We start from the raw sequence: 22251 nt of genomic DNA, 5'->3' as shown, positions 1-22251 counted from the left end.
GTCTAAAATAAACTTAAAATTTGTACAAATTATTACGCATTTTTCACATATTTACTTATATGCCTTTCCCTCTTTTATAGTGTGATATACGCCTTCCACGCAAAGGCTACTCGGTGCCACGCTCCGGCACTGTACAGGCAACTCTGCTGAATCCTATGGGCACTGTAGTGCGTATGTTCGTTATACCGTACGATATGCGCGACATGCCACCACTACATCAAACCTTCATAAGACAACGGATACTGGCCGAGGCCAGCACCCACGAAGCGACGACGCAGAATGTACAGCCACCTCAACAGTCCGTTAATATTGTGGAACAACAAAACGATAGCAACGGCATGGTCTACACAAATGGCTTTGAAAGTAGCGCTGTTGCATGCGGCGGTGGTGATGATACTTTGAACTTAAACAATAACAACAACGACTGCTATCAAAATGGTAATAACACAGTGAATGCCAAAAACAAATATCGTTTATCACCTAGTGGCGGCCTGCATGGCGTAAGCAATCTCGGACACTTCATATCCGCTGAGCATATGAAACGCTTACGATATTCCATACATTTAAGGTAAGTTAATCAGTTAAAAATTCGTTAATAAATTGCCGTTCCAATAAAAGAAAGCCGAAAACATTTAAATGCCTGCTTAGTTTCTAAAGGCACTCCCTTATTTACCATTCTTAAACAATTATTCTCCCTCTCCCACTACTCCATAATACCCATACAGATTCCAAACGTCACGCTCTGGTCGCCTATCGCTGCACACCGATATACGCTTGTTGATCTCACGTCGCACCGATTTAGATACGGCTGCGGCACATGCCAAGGGCGTACTAGAGGCGCCCAATGATCTCGTCACCGACACCGTTATGCCGACAAATCCCAAATATAGCGCACGTCAAGACCAAAGTAACAGTAGTGGCGGCAGTGGTGGTGGTGGTAGTAGTGGAAGCAGTACAAATGTGATCGCCGCTGCTGCAACAAATAGTATAAGTACAACAGCAGCGGCTGCAACGGCAACAACAACAACCAACAACAGTAACGGTAGCGCCAGCAGTAAGATTTAGTAGTTGGTGCGGGCAGTGCGCACACAAACGCATCATTATTTTTTACTATTTTGGAAACAATTGCGTTTACGTTTGCAACATTGGCACTGCAGTTATAATTAAGTGATGGAGAAGCGGGAGCAGAAGGAGGAGGAGGAGGAGGTGTAGGTGATATAGGAGAGGAACAGTTGATCAGAAGTTGATGATGGAGTGCAGACAGCAACCAAAGCAGAGAAACAAAATAAAACTGAAAAGCAATCAGCAACAAAAAAAAGACTGTCATTCTAGTAAGCACACGCTTTCCAGTCGCCTTCGCAACGAGAACAACTTTAACGTATTTTCTCATTACAAAATATCTTCTCCACTTGAACGCGTATTTTCTATTTTATCGATTTAATGTAGCGCTACTGCGCCAAGCTATACAGCCATCCCTAATAATTTCAACACATCGATATACCCTTCAACACAAATCGCTAAGTGTGCATACCCTTTTGGCATTTTTTTATTTTGTGCATACATATGACACACGCTTGTGCACTTGTGCACTCATAAATATATACATACATATACCTACATGCATTCAAACTCATCGAACTAAAAATACCTTATGTACAATTCGATACAAAAACACATTGTGTAATTTTATTTTATAAATATTACTTAAATACAATTTTTTATTAGAATATCTTAAACATACAATATACGATATATATTATTTATTTTTTAATAATTGAAAAATAATATAAATTGAAATGAAATTTGCAAATTTAAAGAAAATGAAAAGAAATTAAGTATAAAATTATTGAAAAGGAAATCGCTGTGAGTGTGCAAGTAGCCAATGGAGTTTCACTTGCGAGTGGCCTTTAGGATTTTTCTTTTGCTCTGCCGTACAGGTGTTTTTTTTTTTTTAGTGCAGCAAGGTTTACATATGTAACTTATGGGTATGCCTATAGAGTTGAACTATAGGAGGTTTTATTTATGGGTTTTAAGTGTATCACGGATTTGTGTATTCCCCTCTTTTATTTTTTAACTTTAAAGAGATTGGAAAGGATAATCGCTTGGATTGCCTTGTAACGTTTTTTTTTTTAAGTATTTTCTGCAAGATAAAGAAATTATGTATTTTGTAGATTAAACCAAACACCCGTGTCAGTCAGTCTTACTAGAGGTGATTTAAGTTTTGAACATACGTTGTTCAAATCCACACTTAGCTCAAGCTCAGCATAGCTAATGCATAGGGCCAGCGGTTGCTACTGCTGCCAAGACCAGCTTGTTTCTCTTCCATTCGTATTGGATTTTATTCGTTAATTTTAACGCAATTTTTACGAATTTTCGTCGGAAATGTGAATACATACATATGTACATACGTATGTGCAATCGCTAATATCGATTCATTTAGTATGAATGTAAGTTTATAATATTAAGTGTGTGTTAGTAGCAGTGCGAATGTGAGCCGAAGTATTTATTTATTCTTATTTTTTATTGCCTTAAAACTATTTTTTTTTTGTAGACCAATACCGCAAACTGTAGATAACAAATCAAATTAATGAAAATTGTGTCGCATTCAATTTTTATGACTCTGAGTTACTCTCATAGGGCTGCCTACAGCCTCTGGCTAAATCCGGCAATTTTTTTTTTTTTAATTAAAAAACTCGTAAAAAATCGTTTTCGGTCTTATTTTGAATTAAAATGTGATAACGGACGTGACAGATTTCTCCTCCATAAAATATTTTTAGTAATAATAAATTTAATTTTTATTTAACTTTTTTCAGTTATTCTCTTCCTCCCATATGTACATACATACATAATTCGTTTTGCTTGTACAAACTTTTTCTCTTTTTAGTTCGAGCCTTTAAATGTATATGTACATACATACATATATCGATTGATGGTCCTGTGCAATAACGAAACAATTCAAAATTAAAAAAATAAAACTGTTACTACTGGCGCATATCTCTAATCCTTATCGAATCCATGTACTTACTTTAGCAAAGCTTACTGCTTACTTTAGTAGGGGATGGAAATGGATTAGACAAGGATTAGAGACAAGAGCCACTTAACAGTACTAACAGTTTTTATTTTTTGAATTTTGAATTGTGTCGTTATTGCTCAGGACCACCGATATATCCACATAATTTTTTTTTATCGATTTTTTTTTAAACAATTTTTTAAACTTTTTAAATAGTCATGAATTTTTAATAAAAATTTTTATTTGCATAAATTCGTGTTAATTTGAATAGTAGAAAATTGTGGCTGTCATGGATAAAACCAAAAAGATAATTACTTAACACATGGTTGGATTTACACTAAACTTGGAACTCGAAAATATTTTCATAAGAATTGTGACAGTTCCATAAACTTTCGAGGTTTTCGTGCCTTTTTATTTTTTAAAAGGCTATTTTTAGAAAAAATTAAATTTTTTTATTTGTGCCTTTCGCGACATGCGGAAATTACATTTTTTTTTAAACTTTACGTTGATTTCACATTAAATATTAAATAATTTGTAACTAACAAAAAAAAAATCTTGTTGAAAATTCTACTTTTTATATTCAATGAAATTTTTATTTTTTTTTTTTTAATTTTTACTACATTTTCGAAAATGTTGTGTCAATTATTTTGTGGAAATTATTTTCTTTAGTATCCTGTGCCTTTTAACTAGTAATGTTTTTTTAATTTTTACTATATGCTATGTTTTCAATTGCCAAAATATTGTGTTTCTTAAAATTATTAAAGCGCTTATCTATTAAAAAAAAACTAAAAAGTTTGTACAAAATATTTAAAACTTTTGTTTTTACATTTTGTCTTAAAAAACGAATCATTTTTATTTTTTAAAGTAGTAGAAGGGATATTTTTCGAGTATTTATGTATTTCCATTTATTTTTTTATAAAATTTTTCCAAAAAATCGTATTAATTATTATATAGTTTATTAAAAAATATTGCAAAATCTTAATTTCATTTTAGTTTGTAAAAAGTTTTTCCTTCAAAAGGCAGCAAAACATAGACTAGTAAAAAAAAATTAAAATTTGTCCACCTTATTTACTATTTTTGAAAAATATTAAGATGTACGTGAGTTTCACCGATTTGAAAAGACCTCCAAAAATTGCATCATTGCGATTTCTTTGATACAGTTTTTAAATATTTTTATGCAGACCTTTTATGGTCTGATTATGACAACTTGACGTAACTTACAAGCTCTTACGTAAAAATTCGTTTAAATGGATGTTGCTTATAATTGAACAGCCGAAGCCTAATGCCACGTCGAAATCTGTTTCATTTTGATTTTTCTAAGTTCCCAAAAGTTAAGTTAAGTTGCCATAATCAGGCGTTTAGGCTTAAACTTTTCTATCATCTAAGGAGATGTTTTGGAAAAAGAAATTAAAACTAATTTTATTTTTGGAGGTATTTTAAGAACAGTCCAGCTCAAGCAAATTCTAATATTTTTCAGAAATATTTTGGCGGAAGTCTCAAAATATAATAGATTTGATTATTCCGATGGAAAAACAGTACCATTTTTTTTCTAGTGAGTCAACCTAGTGTACACAGATATACTTTTTACTTAAAACTTTATCAAAGCAAACTTTAATTAGTGATTGCTATTTAGTTCAAACATTTTTTTTTTTAATATTTCACGTTTTTTCACGATTTGGCCAACGGCTTGTTTCTACTTTGTTCACTGAGATTTAGCATTTCTTCTTATTTTTAAACGATTTCAATAAAATGAGGAGGTTATAAATTCGTCGGAATATTTTTTTTTATTTTATTTTTTTTACGGCATAACTTTGGACCACGTTAATCGATTTCAATATTTTTCACATGGTCCCATGTTAATTTGGTTTAGATCCGATCATTTGATCATGAAGAATTTAGCGGTAAAAATTACTTGTTCTCTTTATTACTCTTGATAGTAAATTTTTGTAATTTATTATTGTTGCATTTGTTTGTGTAAATGATAGCATGTGTGTGCTTGCNTTTTTACGGCATAACTTTGGACCACGTTAATCGATTTCAATATTTTTCACATGGTCCCATGTTAATTTGGTTTAGATCCGATCATTTGATCATGAAGAATTTAGCGGTAAAAATTACTTGTTCTCTTTATTACTCTTGATAGTAAATTTTTGTAATTTATTATTGTTGCATTTGTTTGTGTAAATGATAGCATGTGTGTGCTTGCGTGTGCGTGTCTATTTTGTAAGCATTTCTGTGATACGATATGAGCGTATTGCATTTACGATACTTGACGTCGACGAATAAAAATGAAAGTGATCTTTGTGTATAAACAAAACAAAAACAAAAATTAATTGATAATTGTTTAAAAAAATAATGCGTACAAGATTAAGAGCCAAACATACATACATACATACATATATCAATATACATACCTATATTTATAATGCAATATTTAGTCTCTACGTTTTTATTTTATTATTTAATGTTTGCCGCTTACTTCCACATGTTGTTTGAAATTATTACCTAATTACATAACTAAAAAAAAAAATAAGTTATTAATAAAAACTACATAATATATAAGTATGTGTGCGCAATTGCATACCAAATAAAGTGTTCTTTATTATAACGTATTAAAATTTTTTTGAAATAATAGTTATATACAATTCGTTTCATATAATAAATTATGTTTATCGATTAAATGTATAGTATGTACACATAGTTATGTATTTAAATTGATTTCGAATTTGCAATACATGTATTAGCATCCGTGCATACACTCAGCCAGACCAACTATTTTATGTATACATATATGCACATACATAAACATACATACATATGTATGTATGAGTATGAACCCATAGTATATGTACATATGTACATATGTAAGTGCAAAAGAAATGCATGAAATGAGACTTATAATGCATAAACATACATATTTATATTTGTATTATGAAAAAATAATAAACAATTAAGTAATGAAAAACTACGCAGTTAGGAAGATGAAATAATTTTTGTGACATATCCCCGCCGCCTTCAAAAAATAAAAAATAAAATAAAAAACCGCAAACCAATAATTATTAACGTTAAAAATATTTATGTAGCATGTTCTATATGTGGTAGGGGTATTTGTCGTTTGAAGCTGTAGTTGCAATAATTGTTTTGCCCCTTATTCCTGACGTTTCAATAATAGATGTGTATGTAATTTATTAACTTAACATTTGTCAATGTGCAAGTAGAAGTTAGCAATACAAAAATAAAATAACTAAAACAATAAATTTATTTTTTATTTTTGTGGGTAATATAGAGCGAAAATTATCAGACCTCTCAGTTTGAAGAAAGCTGTGTGCATTGAGTCGGTTATTTTTTTTCTCATTGTTCACTGCGATTTGAGTTCTAGAAATATAAAATTCCATTACCGAAAAAGCTAATGTTGGGTATATAAGCCGTGACCTTGAATTTAAAAATTATTATTTTTTTCTCCTTTAATCAAAATAAAAATGGAGGAGTGTATTATTAGTCGGGTACCAATTTTCACTTATCTACATATTTTTGCGTTTTACGATTTAAAAGAAATTGTATGCTTTCATTTCTTCTTTTGCACAGCGACTATTTGAAAATAAAATAAAATTTTGATTTGAAAAGTTAAGCGAAAAAAGCCTACATATCCAAGTAAATATCCGTTAGAGCCAAGTAAATGCCAAAAAGAGCTTTGAAAATGCCAAAAGTCGCTATTTTTCATGAAGTTTTTTCAAAAATTTTATCAACTTATTTAAGTAATAAGCCTGGTGGCGGATGGTATTTTCGCTGTTACATACATACATATATTTCCTCGTTTCGGATTTAATGGAAATATACGAATGAAAGCTTTCAATTTCACTTCACTTCAAATTACTGGAGGTTCTGCTTAGGGAGGTTGTATTGTGTAGCATTTTTATTTATTCGTTTTCGAGAACGAAAAACTACACTGAAGATGGCACAAGGCCGAAACCGGTTTGTCTCCATAGCAAACTTGCCAAAGGTTGACGGCAATGCGTTCCAAAATAGATCATCTTCCCACAAATTAGGCTAATCACTTTTTATTTCCATAAAAATGTGTACCAAATTCTTATTCTAACTGTTAACAAAAAAAAAAACAAAAAAAACAAATGTGTTATTGAATGCTATCAAGATATTTTGTCGGAAAATTTAAACAGGTTTATGAAAACAAAAGAAAAAAATATTTATAAAAATAGGTTTAAATTTGTTTTTGATATATGTACTTTCTAATAAAAAAAAATAATACTTTTTTAGTTATCAAATATATTAAAAAATGAAGATAACATTTATTAAAAAAATGCAATAACATTCTTCAAGGAAATTAAAAACGCCAAAACGGAATCAACTCAAAAGTTAATTTTTTTTTAATATTTGGTGTATTGTATTAAAAAAAAATATATTTATCCGATTTATTCGTTCAAACGAGTACTTATTTAGAAAATGTGTATACACACAAACACAGCTATTGTAATCGGTCTCTCTCTCTCTCTGTCTCTGTTGAACTAAAGAGACTTAAGAAATTTAATTCTAAAATAACAGTAGTGATTGCAGTTTGTCTTAAATACTACATATAAATACATATAAATGTGTGATAACTTACATAATGACGTAAGAAATTAGCGAGAGAAAAGTGAAAATAAGAATTTAGAGTTTTAAAGTATGTAAATATGCATTTTGCTACATAAAAAAATTGAAACCCAGCTATAATTGTGAATAAAAAAAAGTAGAAGTTTTGTGATTTGGCAAATACACATTTACAAAAATGCATAAATGTAGGGTGCGTTCAGAAATGCATCAAGCCAAAGCATCAGTCTCCTTTATTTCAAAACTATAATTGATGGAAATGTCAGATATGCGCAACCACGGTTAAAAGCCGAATTTGAACTTAGCTGCGTAAATAAGACATTTCCATCAACAATGGTTTGAAAATAAAAGATAGTGATGCTTTGGCTTGATGCATTTCTGAACGCACCTATAGTGTACATACATACATACATGCATAAACACCATTGAGACACTTGTAAAATGCATTAGTGAAACAAAAAGTAGGAAACCAACCTAAATACACATAATTGCCATAATTTAAAAAATACAAAATAAATATATATGTAACCTCTATATAATCATATACACATCTGTATGTTGAGGGGGACAAACAAAAAAAAAGAAAAAGAATAGATGTGAGCAAACCAATCAAGTCGGGAGCTTATTGTGAGCAACTACATAATTTTGCAGAAACTAAAAATTAAAATTTCTCCGCAAATTTCAAAAAAAAACTTATAAAATAAAGCACAAGATGTATTTTTGGACAAGAAAATAAAATACAAAATCAATTAAGAAATTGCATTCGAAAATCTGCCAATTTTAGAGCAGCTACTGTAGTGAGTTAAATTCAATAAAAAAAAAACACTAATGTTAACTATTATCAATAAACACAAAAACTATAATGAAAACCGTAAAAAGCAGCTAAACAATAAAAGAAACCAACATACGCAGGTATGTATGTACATACATACATACGTTGATAAGCGTAGCTATATATTAAGTATGAAACAATAAATTTAAAAAAAATGTACACATAACACAATAAACAAATTATATTAATAGTAGACTAAAAACAAAACATCAGTACATACACATTTAAATACATACATACATACATACATAGAAACAGATGATTAATTTATTTTAGAAACCAAATGAGTATCCGAGTAAGAACGGTGAAAGTAAAGAGAAAAACCAGCAAACAATACGTTGGCATAAGTAAAAAATACTTATCTATGCAGTAATAAATAAAATCAAAATAATTGTTAAAAAAATAAATAAAAAAGTGACTTTTGGTCATGAGTGCAAGAGGTAAGTTTTTAAATACTTGAAAGCGCTAGTCATTTTAAAAGAGACACCACCCTGTTCTACGATATTCATAAAAAACGCCTAAAAGTATGCAACAGTACAGCCACTCACGCAGAACTAGTCGTGCCGCAATTTCGGCTCGAGCAAATATACCAGGCCCGCAGCAGGGCACAGCAAGAAGCAGCCCGCAAATTTATCGGACGAAAACGCGAAAATAAGCGGCATTAGTGATGTGCTGAGTCCACACTCGGTACCGATTTAAAAAGTATCCAATATTTTCGATACTCGATACCGAAATGTTCGTTACAGCTCGGGCAATTCTACCAGGCCCGCAGCAGCGAACAACAACAGGCCGCAAATGCTTGCTTCTTCTTTGTCCGCTGCCCAATTACAATAGAGCTGAACATACAATTTTTAAACCCTTCTGATGCAGTAGCATTTTAACAAAACAGGTGCTGGGTAATTTATTTATGGTAAAAATATTCAGTTCAAAATGCTGTATTTAAAAAATCCTTTATAATAAAATAAAAAAAATTTAGCCCACATTTTGTTGTGAGCGCACACAGTGAAAAGAAGCAGCATGCAATGACGTTTGGCCGCATGTGTCTTTGTTTTGGTTCGTGCCCAACCAGGGAAATAACGCGTTTTGTATTTTTACCTTTACAAAGTTTTAGAAGCATATTAAAAACTAATCAGACCGACATATGGACGACGATTCATCCGATAGCGACTATCATGTCGAGGAATTTGTCAAGCCGAAACGTGTACGCCACACAGCAAACGGCGATGAAGCGGATTTATTGGGCAACTTCGATGATGTGAAACGCAAGGAGATATTCGATGGCACATATGAAGAGAAAACAGCGGAACCCAATCCCAGCGATAGTGATGACGAAGATGATGCGGCCACTGATAGCGAACAGGAAGGAGTTGACGAAAATTCACAAGCAGAGCACAGCGCAAATGGAGCGGCAATTGACAAAGCCTTGGCTGAAAACGAAGCCCCTAGCAATGATGAACAAGATGAAACAGATGAGGTGAAAACTAATTTAACAAAACAACAGCTGGCAGCGCTTATGCGTGGTACTGCAAAAGCTAATCGTCATGTGCTCTATGTGACCAATTTAAATTTCGAGACGACAGGTACAGACTTGGAGGCGCACTTTTCCAGTGCTGGTACGGTGAAAGGTGTACGCATCCCGAAAAAACGTCGTGGTGGTTTTGCTTTTGTTGAAATGGCTGACATCGAAAGCTATCAACGTGGATTTCAATTGCATAATTCCACACTGCAAGGACGCACCATTAAAGTGCAATTTTCAGAGGCAGGCAAAAAGAAATCTGCAAATAAGAAAAACATTTTAAAACAAAAAAATAGAAAATTAGCTGAAATGCGTAATGAACAGAAAACATTTACGAAGAGCGGCAAATTCTACGATAAAAATTTGAAAAAGGAGAAGGCAAAGGACTTGCTTGCACGCAAGCGTTGGCGCAAGCCCACCGCAGCGAAAGGCGCGAGACCTTAGTTGCAAACTTGTAGCTTTTAAATAAAATTACATTTTATTCTAACAACACTTTTGTATATTTTTTCAACTAAACTACCAAATATTCAACAAATACCTTTCGTCGATGGGGATGCCTATTTGAGCCAACGCACAATGTAGAAATTCTTTTTCCCCACACGTAGCAACGATAGTCCGTTTTTGAGTACATGTATTCCAGTAGTAATGATTTCAGCAATGTTTTGTACGCGCTTTTGATTAATGTAGAAGCCACCAGCGGTAATAATGCGCATAGCGTCACCTAAGGGAAATATACTTTTAATTTGAAACTGTGTCCGTAAAATAATGTTTAATGCATTTACTTTCGCTATTAAAACATTTGGCTTTCATTGCCAGTTGCAGCATCGACATGCCCGGTTCCGCCAGAATGTCGACAACTTTCGCGCCTGCAAATGTCTTTTTCACTTCTTCGTAGTTGAGTTCACCCAATGCATCAACACTACCTTTATAGAGCGCGTCAGTGATGCGCTCAGCTTGCTTCAGGCCTTTTTCTGTAACAGATACAAATTATTCCGAGATGTACATAAATAAAATGAGTGACACTAAAATTAGTCAACGCACGCACCTCCATGCACTAATAATGTAACATCTTCTGCCAATATCGTTTGCGCTTTTCGTTTCTCTGGCTCCCTCCCATGTTCACGCATCAACTGCTCAACTTCTGGCAAAGGTATGAACGTAAATAAGTGCAACAATTTCTCGACTTCAGAATCTGGCATGCGCACAAAGAACTGATATAAAGAAAATGCGGAAGACTTCTCCTCATCTAGCCACACTGCATTGCCCGCTGACTTGCCAAATTTATCACCTTCTTCATTGGTGACCAGCGGTAGTGTCATACCAAAGACTGGCTCTCTAACTACGCGACTTATCAACTCATGGCCAGACATCAAATTACCCATCTGATCTGAGCCGCCCATTTGAAAGCGGCAATCATATGTACGGCATAAATGCAACCAGTCATAAGATTGAAAAATTTGGTATGTGAATTCTGTAAAGCTCATACCAGACTCGGATTCCAAGCGTGACTGCACTGAGGAACGTGAGAGCATCGAACCCATACGAAAATGGCGCCCCATATTCGCAACAAAGTCGATGAGGTTCATATTCGCATACCAATCGGCATTGTTTACAATGCTATAAGTGTTGGAAATTTTTTTTAAATTGGTTATGGAAATTAATTAAATAATTGAATTACATACCGTAAATCTGGAAGTTTTCGCTTATTTTTGCTATCGTCCCACAGGCAGTCTTGATGATTTTGAAAAATACGTGCTAATTGGCTTTTTATGGCTTTCAAATTCGTTTCTATTTCCGTTTCACCCATTTGATTACGTTCCGTTTTGCGTCCACTGGGATCACCAATCAAGCCGGTAGCACCGCCAACCTAAAATAAAAGAGAGTTGTAAATGTATCTACTATAAGTTAAGTTTTCTTAAGCCTCACACCAGTGCAATGGGATTGTGACCGGCACGCTGACAATGTAGCAAACCCATTATCACCAACAAATTGCCTACATGTAAGCTATCGGCTGTTGGATCGAAGCCGGCATAGATAGTTTGAGGTCCGCTTGTGAAGAGCGTCTTCATCTGATCGCTATTGAAAAAGCATATATGTAAAGTAAATGTATGACTTAATTGAATGGAAGTTAACATTTAATTTTAGCTACTTTGCCGTGTCTGGAAAAATGTCTTGAAAGAAACCACGACCTTTAAGTGCGAGTAGGTTTTTATATGCGATATTCCGCTTGATAAACACGCGCTGAAATTGTGTTAACAACGTTTGCCGGCGTATCATTGTACGTTTGCTTTTTGTTTGTTTTAAAAGCTGAGTTTATTATATAAAATTGTACCTAAAATAAAAATATAAATCACCAATCGGCCCAATGCAAAATTTTTAAATAGTGAGGTTAGTGGTCAAACAGCTGATTTTATTGTGGGAACAGTGAATGCCGATGTTTGAAGTACAGGTATGTTAGAAATTAATGGTATTGGTTACGTGGTGTTTTGAATGGTTATGCGGTATTTTGTATGCAGAGATCTGCTGATAATTTCGCGTGCTGTTTTCCAAATACCCCAAACAAGCCATCTGGGAGGAAAACCAAAATCAAGTACGGGGGATCAAGTGGCTCGGCTGTTTTTTTTATTAGGTTTTTGAGATATTTCGTAAAGATTCGGAAAGGCATTATTTTCAAATATATTGAATTTAAATTGATAGAGCTCGATCGAATAAACATCGTTAAATATACACGGAGAGAAACGATTTCCCATAATATGAACTCTATGATTGCGCTGCTGATTTATTTTAAAAAATGGTAGAAAATTCAATGTCCCTTTGAGATTTTAAAGGCATTATTGTTGCATATTAAATGTTTCGAAAATAAAAGCCAGCCATAAAAAAAAGCACTATATTCAGCATTTTTCGCCGGGTGCCCTGATTGCCCCTGAGCACAATGTGTTCTGGTCAATAATTAAGATCAAATATAGCTGCTGGTAGCTCCTGGTTATGTACCAGTCTACAAAATACCTTCCAGCAGGTGGTCGTAAGAAGAGTTTTGAGCTACGAAGGGAATCAGAACCTTATCCTTTAAAACCCCAAGGCGAGAAAAGTAAGCCCGGACATGTCCAGGCGACAATAAGCTGCCCGGTTCAAGGAATACATCGTTTTAAGTCCCTCCTGCAGCAGTTTGGGGCGACTTCGGTTAGCAGCAGAAAACACACTGATTGAGTCGAAGATGAATGACTCAGAGTACATTCGGAACCCAAAAACATTTCTGTCCTTAGACCTTCATTGGTTCAGTAGGAACTCTCATTAATCAGATAGATGGCGTGCCTGATGACTCCGTCGAGACAACATTAAGCAGCTCAGAAGTGGCCAATGCCAATCCCGTGAACTTATTCTATGAACGTTTTCCGCAGTACACCCATTGGGATTGAAATGTTTTCAGGGACTAGAAAAAGCCGACGGGAATATATTGCAAATAAGAATTACGAGCGGATGGTATTACTGAATACATCGTAGTTCGATTTTCGTGAAATTTGCAAGAATATAACCACTGAATCCCAATTGCTACGAACGCATGCATTTGAAGAATATGTTACTTTCGTAGCTATTCGAATTCAGTGACAACACTTTCGTAGATTTCACAAAAAAACGGACTGCGACGGATTCAGTGAATGGCCCGATTTTTTCTCTGTACAAATACCTCATAACCTATTTTCCAAAGAAAGTAAAAAATAGGGCTGAATGTTACATTCGGATTTTTCGAATATACGGATACTTTAATATCTGATTAAAAAATCCGAATATCCGGATAACCAAATGAGCGGATATTAACCGGATATACGAATAACAAAACTAATGGATACTAACCGGATATCCTGATTTTGCGTTCACACATATTTTAGAATATCCGGATAACTAAATTAATGGCTGCGTTTCTTTATACATTCCGGATAATCCCATTTCACAGCCGGAATAAACAGAATGCGTTTGAAATATACGTCAACATATCATCAGGAACGTTCTAAAGAATAAATAAACAAAAAAGTTTATTCCAAACGTTCAGAATGAATAAAGAAATGCAGCCAAAGAATATTAACCGGCTGGATATCCGCATGACAAAAAGATATGGATTTAATTCTATTACCCGAATATACGGATAATACCAGCTGTAGTAATTGGTATACATAAAAAAACGTTACTTTTACAAAATAAATAAATGCCTAACATACATACATAGTTCAAAAAATGATGCTAAAATTTTTAATAAGGAAGGTCAAACGTATACAGTTATGCGAAGCACAAAAAAAAACTATAATTAATTTAATTTTTCGTACTTCTTTAAAAATGTAAACAGAAACACAAAATTTCTTCAACTTCGTAGAAGCATGGCATCGATTTTAAGATGTCAGAAACTTCACATAATCAAAAAAGAAATTTTAATTCTAACAAAACGTACGTTAAAAGCAAAATCTCTACAAATAATATCCGAATATCTGGAGGATAGTTCAGCCGTTGTAGATAAGATGTCAAAAGTATCCCGAAATCTTTACAAAGGTCAGAGTCTAGCGGTTTTCACTAGTGGTGGCGATGCATGTGGCATGAATGGAGCTGTGCGCGCTTGTGTGCGCATGGCCATATATTTGGGCTGTCAGGTAAGGAGGCAGCAAATAAAACAGTTGTACTACTAGAAAGCGCTCAGTTTTTTTGGTTTGTCCTTTTCGCTTCTCGCAGCCCTACATGATACGTGAGGGCTATCAAGGCATGGTGGAGGGTGGTGATCAAATTGTTAAAGCAGTCTGGTCATCGGTATCCTCCATTATACATGTGGGCGGTACCGTAATCGGTTCGGCACGCTGCAAGGCATTCACAGAACGCGAGGGACGTAAGAAGGCAGCTTTTAATTTGGTGCAAAAAGGTGCACTTAAATCTGTTTTAAAATAACAATATCTAGAAATAAGTATGTATGTATGTCTGTTTTTGTTTAGGGATTAATCGCTTAGTTGTAATTGGTGGTGACGGTTCTCTAACCGGCGCGAATATATTTCGTCAAGAATGGAGTGGGTTGCTGGACGATTTAGTAGTCGAGGGCAAAATCACAATGCAACAAAGAGAACAATTCAAAGATTTACATATTGTGGGAGTGGTAGGTGATAATGCACATGATGAAACACATTGAAAACGATGGTCTACATGAAGATAGATAATTATTTTTGCGCCAACAGAGCTACAAAACGCGACTATTGTTGTGGTCAGTGTAAATCTATTTGAAAAAATTCATTTATGCATCGACAGTTACAAAATACGCAGCTGTGGCCCGTCGTTTTCAAAAGTTGTCATAAAAGTTCTGTTATAACTTCACTTCGCTTTTATATTCAAGGTTGGTTCCATCGATAACGATTTTTGTGGCACCGATCTAACCATTGGCTCGAACACCGCTCTGCATCGCATTACTGACGCTATCGATTCTATAGTGAGTACAGCTTACTCACATCAACGCATTTTTATAATGGAAGTTATGGGACGACGTTGCGGGTTAGTATGAAATTTATACCTGCATACATATATATTTAGTTAGGTTCATAGCCCGCAAGCCAAAGTTCCCAAAATGTTAACAAAATCTTTAAGAATATCGGAAATGTTTTACGAATTCTGCAATGATTTCTTTACGATTTAGATTTTAGTAAAGTCCACCTCCCGACTTTAGCTGTTACCCTTATTTACAAACATGTGTTTTATGGACCGTATTTAGAAGTATTCTCAATTAATTTGCTCAGGAAATGTTACAAATAATTTATGTGTGTAGTGTTTGTCAACGTTTAAGCGAGTCAGTTAAAGCTCCTACAAGTATGCAACATGAGATATTAAATTTAGATGAATGAACATGTCTTAGAAACGGTACATTGTAACAAACCTCTATTTTGCTACTGGTTTTCTTTGATCCACGTAAACGACCACGCGAGGTCCTTTGGCTTATTGAGGTGATCCAAAGAATCGAAGTCTGGTTCAAGTGCGGGCTTCACATTGGCACATAATGTGCTCTGCTGTTTCCTGTTCTTCGTGGCACTACCTAGACTGATCCGAGCTTTCTGGCGAGAATATCTGCCACTTCATTGCCCAAGACACCACTGTATCCTAGTACGTATATGAGGTATACCCGATTTCTGGATGCGACAAGTGTTAAAAGCTGAAGGCAATCCCATACCAGCTTTAAAGTAACTTCGTGCACTTTAAGAGCAAGGAGCGAGATGTGTTTGTTGGTTTCACCACCACATGCACCCCGGCCTGAAAGACAGAGTTACCTTGCCATATGCTGTTGAAAAGGAGCTTTATGGCCTATATGCCGTAGACTCCAGCTCCGACACCGTGGCCAGTCTTGAAGCCATCAATATACCAAATAGGGCTGTCTTTCCGGGGTTTGGGTCGTTCGTTGTCACAGTTGGTTCTCTTGGGGAAAAAGACCTTGAAATTTTGTAAAATCTTTAATGAGGTTAAATCTCGGAAGGCACAGCTTTATTTAGGTGGGGATTCCATGAGAGCTTGTCTTATGGATAACTGCCAGATATTTCACTTCAATAGATAAGTGTCTCTTTTCTTCTTGAAGGAACCATTCCTTGTAGTTTGTCTGTTATACTTTTCCTGGAGAAAATGACTGTGTTGATCTTCTTGAGGTTTACGTTTAACCCATTATTATTGCACGCATTTGGTGACTATACTCAGCGAATTTTATAGAAGGTTGGAGATAGTGTCTTCAAACCCACCTCTGATTAGGATGATATTTTCGTCTGCGTAGCCCACAACTGAACAACAAGAATATAGGTCAAAGTATTTACGATGTTTGTTACATTCGTAATTTGTTGATAATTTTTTTCATTTTCTAATTGCAGCTACTTAGCAATCGTTTCCGGTATAATATCTGAAGCCGACTATGTGTTTTGTCCTGAATCACCACCGCCAGAAGATTGGCCCGATCGTTTGTGTGAAAAATTACAAAAGGTAAGCATCTATAAAAATCGCTTAGTAAGTTAAAGCGTCAAGCAATAAGAAGAAGAACCCCGAAATAATACTCCGCACAAATTATATATCAGGGGTATACTTAGCTTAAAGCTGGCCCTATTATTTCATAGTCTGGGCTTTAGGATAGCGGCTAGGGCTTCTTATAGGGCAATTCTGGCTAAGACAGTAAATAGTCTTTCGTAAGACAATTGAAAGACGGATGTTATTCTGGTACAAAAGTCTTACAAAAAAAAGCTCTCTCATTCACCACTCGTGGTGAAAAGCTATTTTGAGATGAACCACTTGTATGTCGTTTAGCTCGCGTCGCTCCAACAGTCACAATGGCGGAGTGAGCAGAGCATAGGCATGTCGTTCGAAAGATTACGTGTTCGAGTGGCGGGCGGTGGAACTTTTTTTTTAATTAATTGAGAAGAAAAAAATTCCATTTGAATTTAATTTAATCATTTAATTATTTAATTTTGCTTTATTTTAATTTTTTTATTGAACTTTCTTTTATTTATTACTTTTGATTGTTTTAAAAAGACAAATATATATGTATATGTGTTTTTTAAATTGAATTTAATTAGCAGATCTTTCTATTAGTCGTTCGAAAGACAGTAAAGAGCTTTTAAAATAGTTGCCAGAATAGACAACCGTGGTGAGGTGAAAGACAGTTGCCAGAATTACCCTGTTAAGTTCAATCTAACTTTATCTTCTGCTTTCCGCTAGCTTTCTTGGACAACGCCACCTAGCTTGTCAATTATTTTCAGTACTACTCGTAGGTCACACTCAAGAATGATAGAATACAAGATTGCGCCGATCAGAGAGGATTTTTGAGAATAACTTTTGTGTGACGTCACACTGGTGCAATTGCGAGAGAGAAATGCCAAAACGTGAGCAAGAATGGAAGAAGAAGAAAAAATGTTGCAAGGAAAACGTAAACAAGTTGCACAAGTGTGACGTCATGTAAACAACGATTCTGTCAAATTCGTTAAGAGAGGAATAGCGGTCCGAGATCAGCGCAACCTTTGTATTCTCTCAATCGTGGGTCACGCTAAACCGTGAGGGATCGATTAATCTTTGCAGAAGAAGGGACGCCAGGCGCCGACTTGGAAGTTAACGATTAGGGTGAACTATGCTATGTATGCCTACCCAACGGAAATGCTTTTATCGAGTCTATTGAAATCGGCTATTTGCTATCCTTCTCGCAGGCTCTGCTTTCTCTAAAGAGGTTTCATGTTGCCTTGGTCCGCAATATAAGAAATACCCTCCAGACGTTTGTCCTCGTCGCAGTAGGTGCGGATCACCGAAGGTTAGTCAAAACGATAGCTCGGGTAGGCGATTTCGGCGCCGTCAACGCTGTCAACAAACTTGTTGTAAGTTTTATCCAGTGACTCCATTTTCCCTGTGCAGGGGTTCAAAGCTAGTTTTTATTGTCGAAGAAGTGAAGAGCGATATAGATTTATAGCTGTTCTCATTTGCGGAACTATTCCCCGTCAAGGAGTCCGACCATATTCCTTATTTTACCTAATCCGACGAGACCTTTCGGTGATCAAAAAATAAGCGAAAGACCAAGATCAGTGGGCATAAAGAGAGATTCATGACACAGCAAGTCCACAGTTACTTCGGGTTTGTTCCATCTGAATATTATCGGAAAATCATATATAATATAATAATATTAGAATATAATTTCTGGCCGCCTTTGGGCTCTCATTATTATTCAAGTAGCCAAAGAAATTGTGGTACGCTAAATTCATATCCCGCAGTCGCCTTGGCTCCAAACCTGCATAACACCTCGGCGAATACATGATTTCCTTCGCCTTTTAAGTAGATCTGACCCCCTCAACAAATGTAACTTGGAAAGGTATACTAACTACAGACCGGACAGAATGTAGAAAATCAGAACTACGACTGTCTACTATATAACCTCATTTCCGATCGGAAAATTCAAAAGTGTACAACAAATATATCGTCGAGGGCTCGACATTTTGGCTCTCATGCTCTGTTCTAGTTAAGTAACATTTTCTTTCCTTTAATCAGGAGCGAAACGCCGGACGACGTCTCAACATCGTTATCGTTGCTGAGGGGGCGAACGCTATAAATGGCGATGCCATTACATCGGAAATTGTACAGAAAGTTATTAAGGAAAAATTAAATTGGGATTGCCGTATTACCGTTTTGGGTCATGTGCAGCGCGGTGGAGCGCCTAGCGCCTTCGATCGTATCGTCGCTTGTCGCATGGGCGCCGAAGCAACAGTTGCTGTATTGGAATCAACAACAAATACAACGCCTGCCGTCATTGTCATCGTTAACAATCGCATTGAGAGAATACCACTGATGGGAGCTGTGGAGCGAACGCAAGGAGTGAATCTTGCCATGAAGGATAAGGATTGGGAGAAAGCCGTTGCGTTGCGTGGTTCATCATTTCAAGAGAATCTGCAAGCGTTAAAGATGCTGTCGCTGATTAGACCGCCGAAAGCAACGGAAAGCCCAAGCCATTGCGTATGTAGTGAGAGCACAGCTTTCTTCCTCTCGGCTTGGTTAAGCTACTTGACTGTTTTTTGTTTTTTATTCTGGAACAGGCTCCCTTCAATGTTGGCGTTATGAATGTCGGTTCACCAGCATGTGGCATCAACGCGGCCACGCGCAGTTTTGTTCGAGCTATTATTTATCATTGCGATTTCGTGTTTGGCATCTCGAAGGGTCTGACGGGCCTAATGGCGGGTGAGGTGAAACAATTGAGTTGGTAAGTGATATACGTACATACATCAGCACCGTTAATATTTCAATCACCTGGCATACTTCGCAGGAGTGATGTAATCGGTTGGTGTGGGGAAGGTGGCGCCTTTCTTGGCATGAATCGTGTAACACCCGAAGGTAAATTTGCTGAAATCGCTGACCGTTTGCGTGAGTTCAAGATCCATGCCTTGGTCGTTATTGGCGGCTTCGAGGCGTATCGCACTGTTTTTGCTTTGACATTGGAGCGCCCTAATTATCGAGAATTCTGCATTCCTATGGTCGTTATACCCTCGACCATTTCCAATAACATGCCAGGCACAGAGTTCTGTGTCGGCTCAGACACCAGCTTAAATGAAATTATGAAATGTTGTGATTTGATACGCAATTCGGCGCGTGGCTATAAGAAACGCGTCTTTATCATTGAAACAATGGGCGGTTATTGTGGCTATTTAGCAACCATGTCAGCTATGGCGAGTGGCGCTGATTCGGCTTACATCTACGAGGAGAAATTTCGTGTGAGTGACATACAGCGTGACTGTGCCAATATGGTCGCTAAGATGAACGAGGGCATCGAGAGGGGGCTGGTGTTGCGTTCGGAAGGTGCTAATAAAAATTATACAGCAAGTTTTATGGAAAGACTTTATGAGGAGGAATCTAATGGATTGTTCACCTGTCGTACAAATATTCTAGGTATACGAACTGCAAATGAGTAATGAATTGTAGCGATTTTTTAGGAAATTTTACCAGGGGTATTCTCGAAGTCTTGCAAAGCCCTTGCACTACGCAAAGTTTGCAAAGCTGTCCCATAGGAAAACCGGTTTTTAAAATGCAATCAGTGCAATCCGTGCAATCCGTGCACCGTGAAAGGGCTTTGCAAGTCTTCGAGAATACCCCTACTGTAATTTTATACCCATCTACCTTTCGCTTGCTTAGGTCACATGCAACAGGGCGGCTATCCCACACCATTTGATCGTTGTTTGGCAACGAAAATGGGCATCGTTTGCGCTCAATATATTCGAGAACAAATGAAAGCAAGTGTGCAGCCGGATGGAACGATAATGACTACATCCAAGCAATCAGCATGCATGCTCGGCGTAATGGGTGCGGAATATAAATTTTCACCAGTAGAAGACCTGGCTAATGAAACTGAATTTCAGTAAGTGTACTATCTTTGGTTTCGGTTGGAAAGAGTGTTGCTTTTCTGCTAACGTTGAAACGTTCATAAGGCTGCATTCACACGAGCAAATTTTGGGATGGGGTATTTTAAAACCCATTTGTGTCTCATGACATGACCTTAAATTTTGTGCATTTCAAATTAATTAAAAATTCATAACATTTATTGGTTTGTTTTTAATTTCTAGACATCGCATACCGAGATTGCAGTGGTGGATGCAAATGCGTCCATTACTAAAAATTCTTTCAATACACAATTCAGCTTATGAATCTGATAGTGAGTACCGTCTTTTAGAATATTTTATTAACTTGTGTTACTTTGGTTATGGTACGTTTTACTAAATGATTGCGAAATAGATTTTTCAATTGCAGCCACTCCAATTCAGGAACCGGTTGATATAAACTGCACCGTTAATTGAAACGTTCTACTCTTTGATAAATGTTATTTGTAAAGGAATTAATGTAGAAAAAAATTTAACGAATCGTAATACAAATGTATTTTATATTAAATAAATATGTATCTATGTATGTATGTAGACATTTGTTTTAAAAGAAAATATATAAATCATAGACTTGAAAAGTCGCAGCACATTACGGTGGTTTCAACGTGTTAGTTCTGAACTAATGTTTAACTTGTTGAGTTGTTAGCTACTCCCAGAAAGAGAAACATAACAGAAATCACCTGGAAAAAAGGTCTGAACTAGAACGCACCATAATGTCGAATTTCCACTAGGCATTAAAATTATAAACAAATTATGCCATTTAAAAAAATTCATGCAGAAACATATTGAGTGACTATTACGCCGAATTTCCACTAGGCATTGAAATTACTAAAAAATTGGAGGCATTTCAAAAATACGTATTGAAACATATTGAGTGACTATTACGCCAAATTTCACACTAGGCATTGAAATTACTAAAAAATTGGAGGCATTTCAAAAATGCCTTGTGGAAATGAGTTTAATGACTTTGTTATAAGTAATGCCAAGAATATTTTTTAATGCCCAAATTTATAATTAAAACGTCTGCCATTTAATGCTTGGTGGAAATCCAGCATTATTCTCAAAGCAATAACACTAATATTTTTGGATGCCCAAACTTATCATTAAACTTGAAATTTAATGCCGAATGAAAATACGGCATAGGTAATAGGCGGCATACACGGTGCGTCTGACTCGTGAGTCGGTTTGGATGTATTTGTGAAAATAACTATGAGTTAGTTACACCAACATGACTCCTGGAATGACTCTGAATGATTCAAATGTGTGTAGTCGAAGGCGAGTCAACACGTACACAAATGACTCTGAATGATTCAACTGTGTGTAGTCGAAGGCGGGTACCTAAATGACTGCCGAGTCAGACGCACCGTGTATGCCGTCTACAAAAGATTTCAACAAAAAT

General features: G+C 35.8%; 4 protein-coding genes across 4 annotated transcripts; 3 read left to right on the top strand and 1 right to left on the bottom strand.

Moving 5' to 3' along the window:
* The first annotated feature begins 49 nt into the window (after positions 1-49).
* Positions 50-1309, top strand: LOC108380722 (uncharacterized). Its single transcript, XM_017637120.1, has 2 exons — positions 50-568; positions 726-1309. Exons 1-2 carry the CDS (start codon positions 156-158, stop codon positions 1063-1065), a joined length of 753 nt encoding a protein of 250 aa, XP_017492609.1. The 5' UTR covers positions 50-155; the 3' UTR covers positions 1066-1309.
* Positions 1310-9466: 8157 nt separating this feature from the next.
* Positions 9467-10455, top strand: LOC108380712 (nucleolar protein 12). Its single transcript, XM_017637110.1, has one exon. It carries the CDS (start codon positions 9586-9588, stop codon positions 10402-10404), a length of 819 nt encoding a protein of 272 aa, XP_017492599.1. The 5' UTR covers positions 9467-9585; the 3' UTR covers positions 10405-10455.
* On the bottom strand, positions 10434-12430 carry TyrRS-m (Tyrosine--tRNA ligase, mitochondrial). The gene is made up of 6 exons (XM_017637100.1): positions 12110-12430; positions 11889-12036; positions 11643-11827; positions 11006-11577; positions 10743-10931; positions 10434-10681 (listed from the first exon to the last, which is right to left on the bottom strand). The coding sequence occupies exons 1-6, from the start codon at positions 12235-12237 to the stop codon at positions 10518-10520; spliced, it is 1386 nt and encodes a 461-aa protein (XP_017492589.1). The 5' UTR covers positions 12238-12430; the 3' UTR covers positions 10434-10517.
* Positions 12431-14264: 1834 nt separating this feature from the next.
* Positions 14265-21275, top strand: LOC108380693 (ATP-dependent 6-phosphofructokinase-like). Its single transcript, XM_017637088.1, has 11 exons — positions 14265-14597; positions 14677-14860; positions 14931-15088; positions 15323-15477; positions 16830-16938; positions 18979-19440; positions 19521-19684; positions 19748-20367; positions 20611-20833; positions 21039-21127; positions 21208-21275. Exons 1-11 carry the CDS (start codon positions 14331-14333, stop codon positions 21267-21269), a joined length of 2493 nt encoding a protein of 830 aa, XP_017492577.1. The 5' UTR covers positions 14265-14330; the 3' UTR covers positions 21270-21275.
* The last annotated feature ends 976 nt before the right edge of the window (positions 21276-22251 follow it).

Source organism: Rhagoletis zephyria, unplaced genomic scaffold, assembly GCF_001687245.7.
Source record: "Rhagoletis zephyria isolate East Lansing unplaced genomic scaffold, Rhagoletis_zephyria_1.1 Rzeph_scaffold_00128, whole genome shotgun sequence".
In the NCBI taxonomy this organism is placed as follows: Eukaryota; Metazoa; Arthropoda; class Insecta; order Diptera; family Tephritidae; genus Rhagoletis; species Rhagoletis zephyria.
The sequence above is the reverse complement of the archived record's forward strand: the minus strand, read 5'-3'. Positions and strand labels throughout refer to the sequence as shown.

Excerpts from the sequence above, each read along its gene's own strand:
- LOC108380722 (XM_017637120.1), top strand. The coding sequence starts at position 156 with ATGGGCACTGTAGTGCGTATGTTCGTTATACCGTACGATATGCGCGAC. Across the intron at positions 569-725 it reads CGATATTCCATACATTTAAG|ATTCCAAACGTCACGCTCTG; the intron begins GTAAGTTAATCA and ends ATACCCATACAG.
- TyrRS-m (XM_017637100.1), bottom strand. The coding sequence starts at position 12,237 with ATGATACGCCGGCAAACGTTGTTAACACAATTTCAGCGCGTGTTTATC. Across the intron at positions 11,578-11,642 it reads CGAAAACTTCCAGATTTACG|CATTGTAAACAATGCCGATT; the intron begins GTATGTAATTCA and ends CAACACTTATAG. Across the intron at positions 10,682-10,742 it reads CAAATGTTTTAATAGCGAAA|GTGACGCTATGCGCATTATT; the intron begins GTAAATGCATTA and ends TATTTCCCTTAG.
- LOC108380712 (XM_017637110.1), top strand. The coding sequence starts at position 9,586 with ATGGACGACGATTCATCCGATAGCGACTATCATGTCGAGGAATTTGTC.
- LOC108380693 (XM_017637088.1), top strand. The coding sequence starts at position 14,331 with ATGGCATCGATTTTAAGATGTCAGAAACTTCACATAATCAAAAAAGAA. Across the intron at positions 16,939-18,978 it reads TGTGTGAAAAATTACAAAAG|GAGCGAAACGCCGGACGACG; the intron begins GTAAGCATCTAT and ends TCCTTTAATCAG. Across the intron at positions 21,128-21,207 it reads TTCAGCTTATGAATCTGATA|ATTTTTCAATTGCAGCCACT; the intron begins GTGAGTACCGTC and ends ATTGCGAAATAG.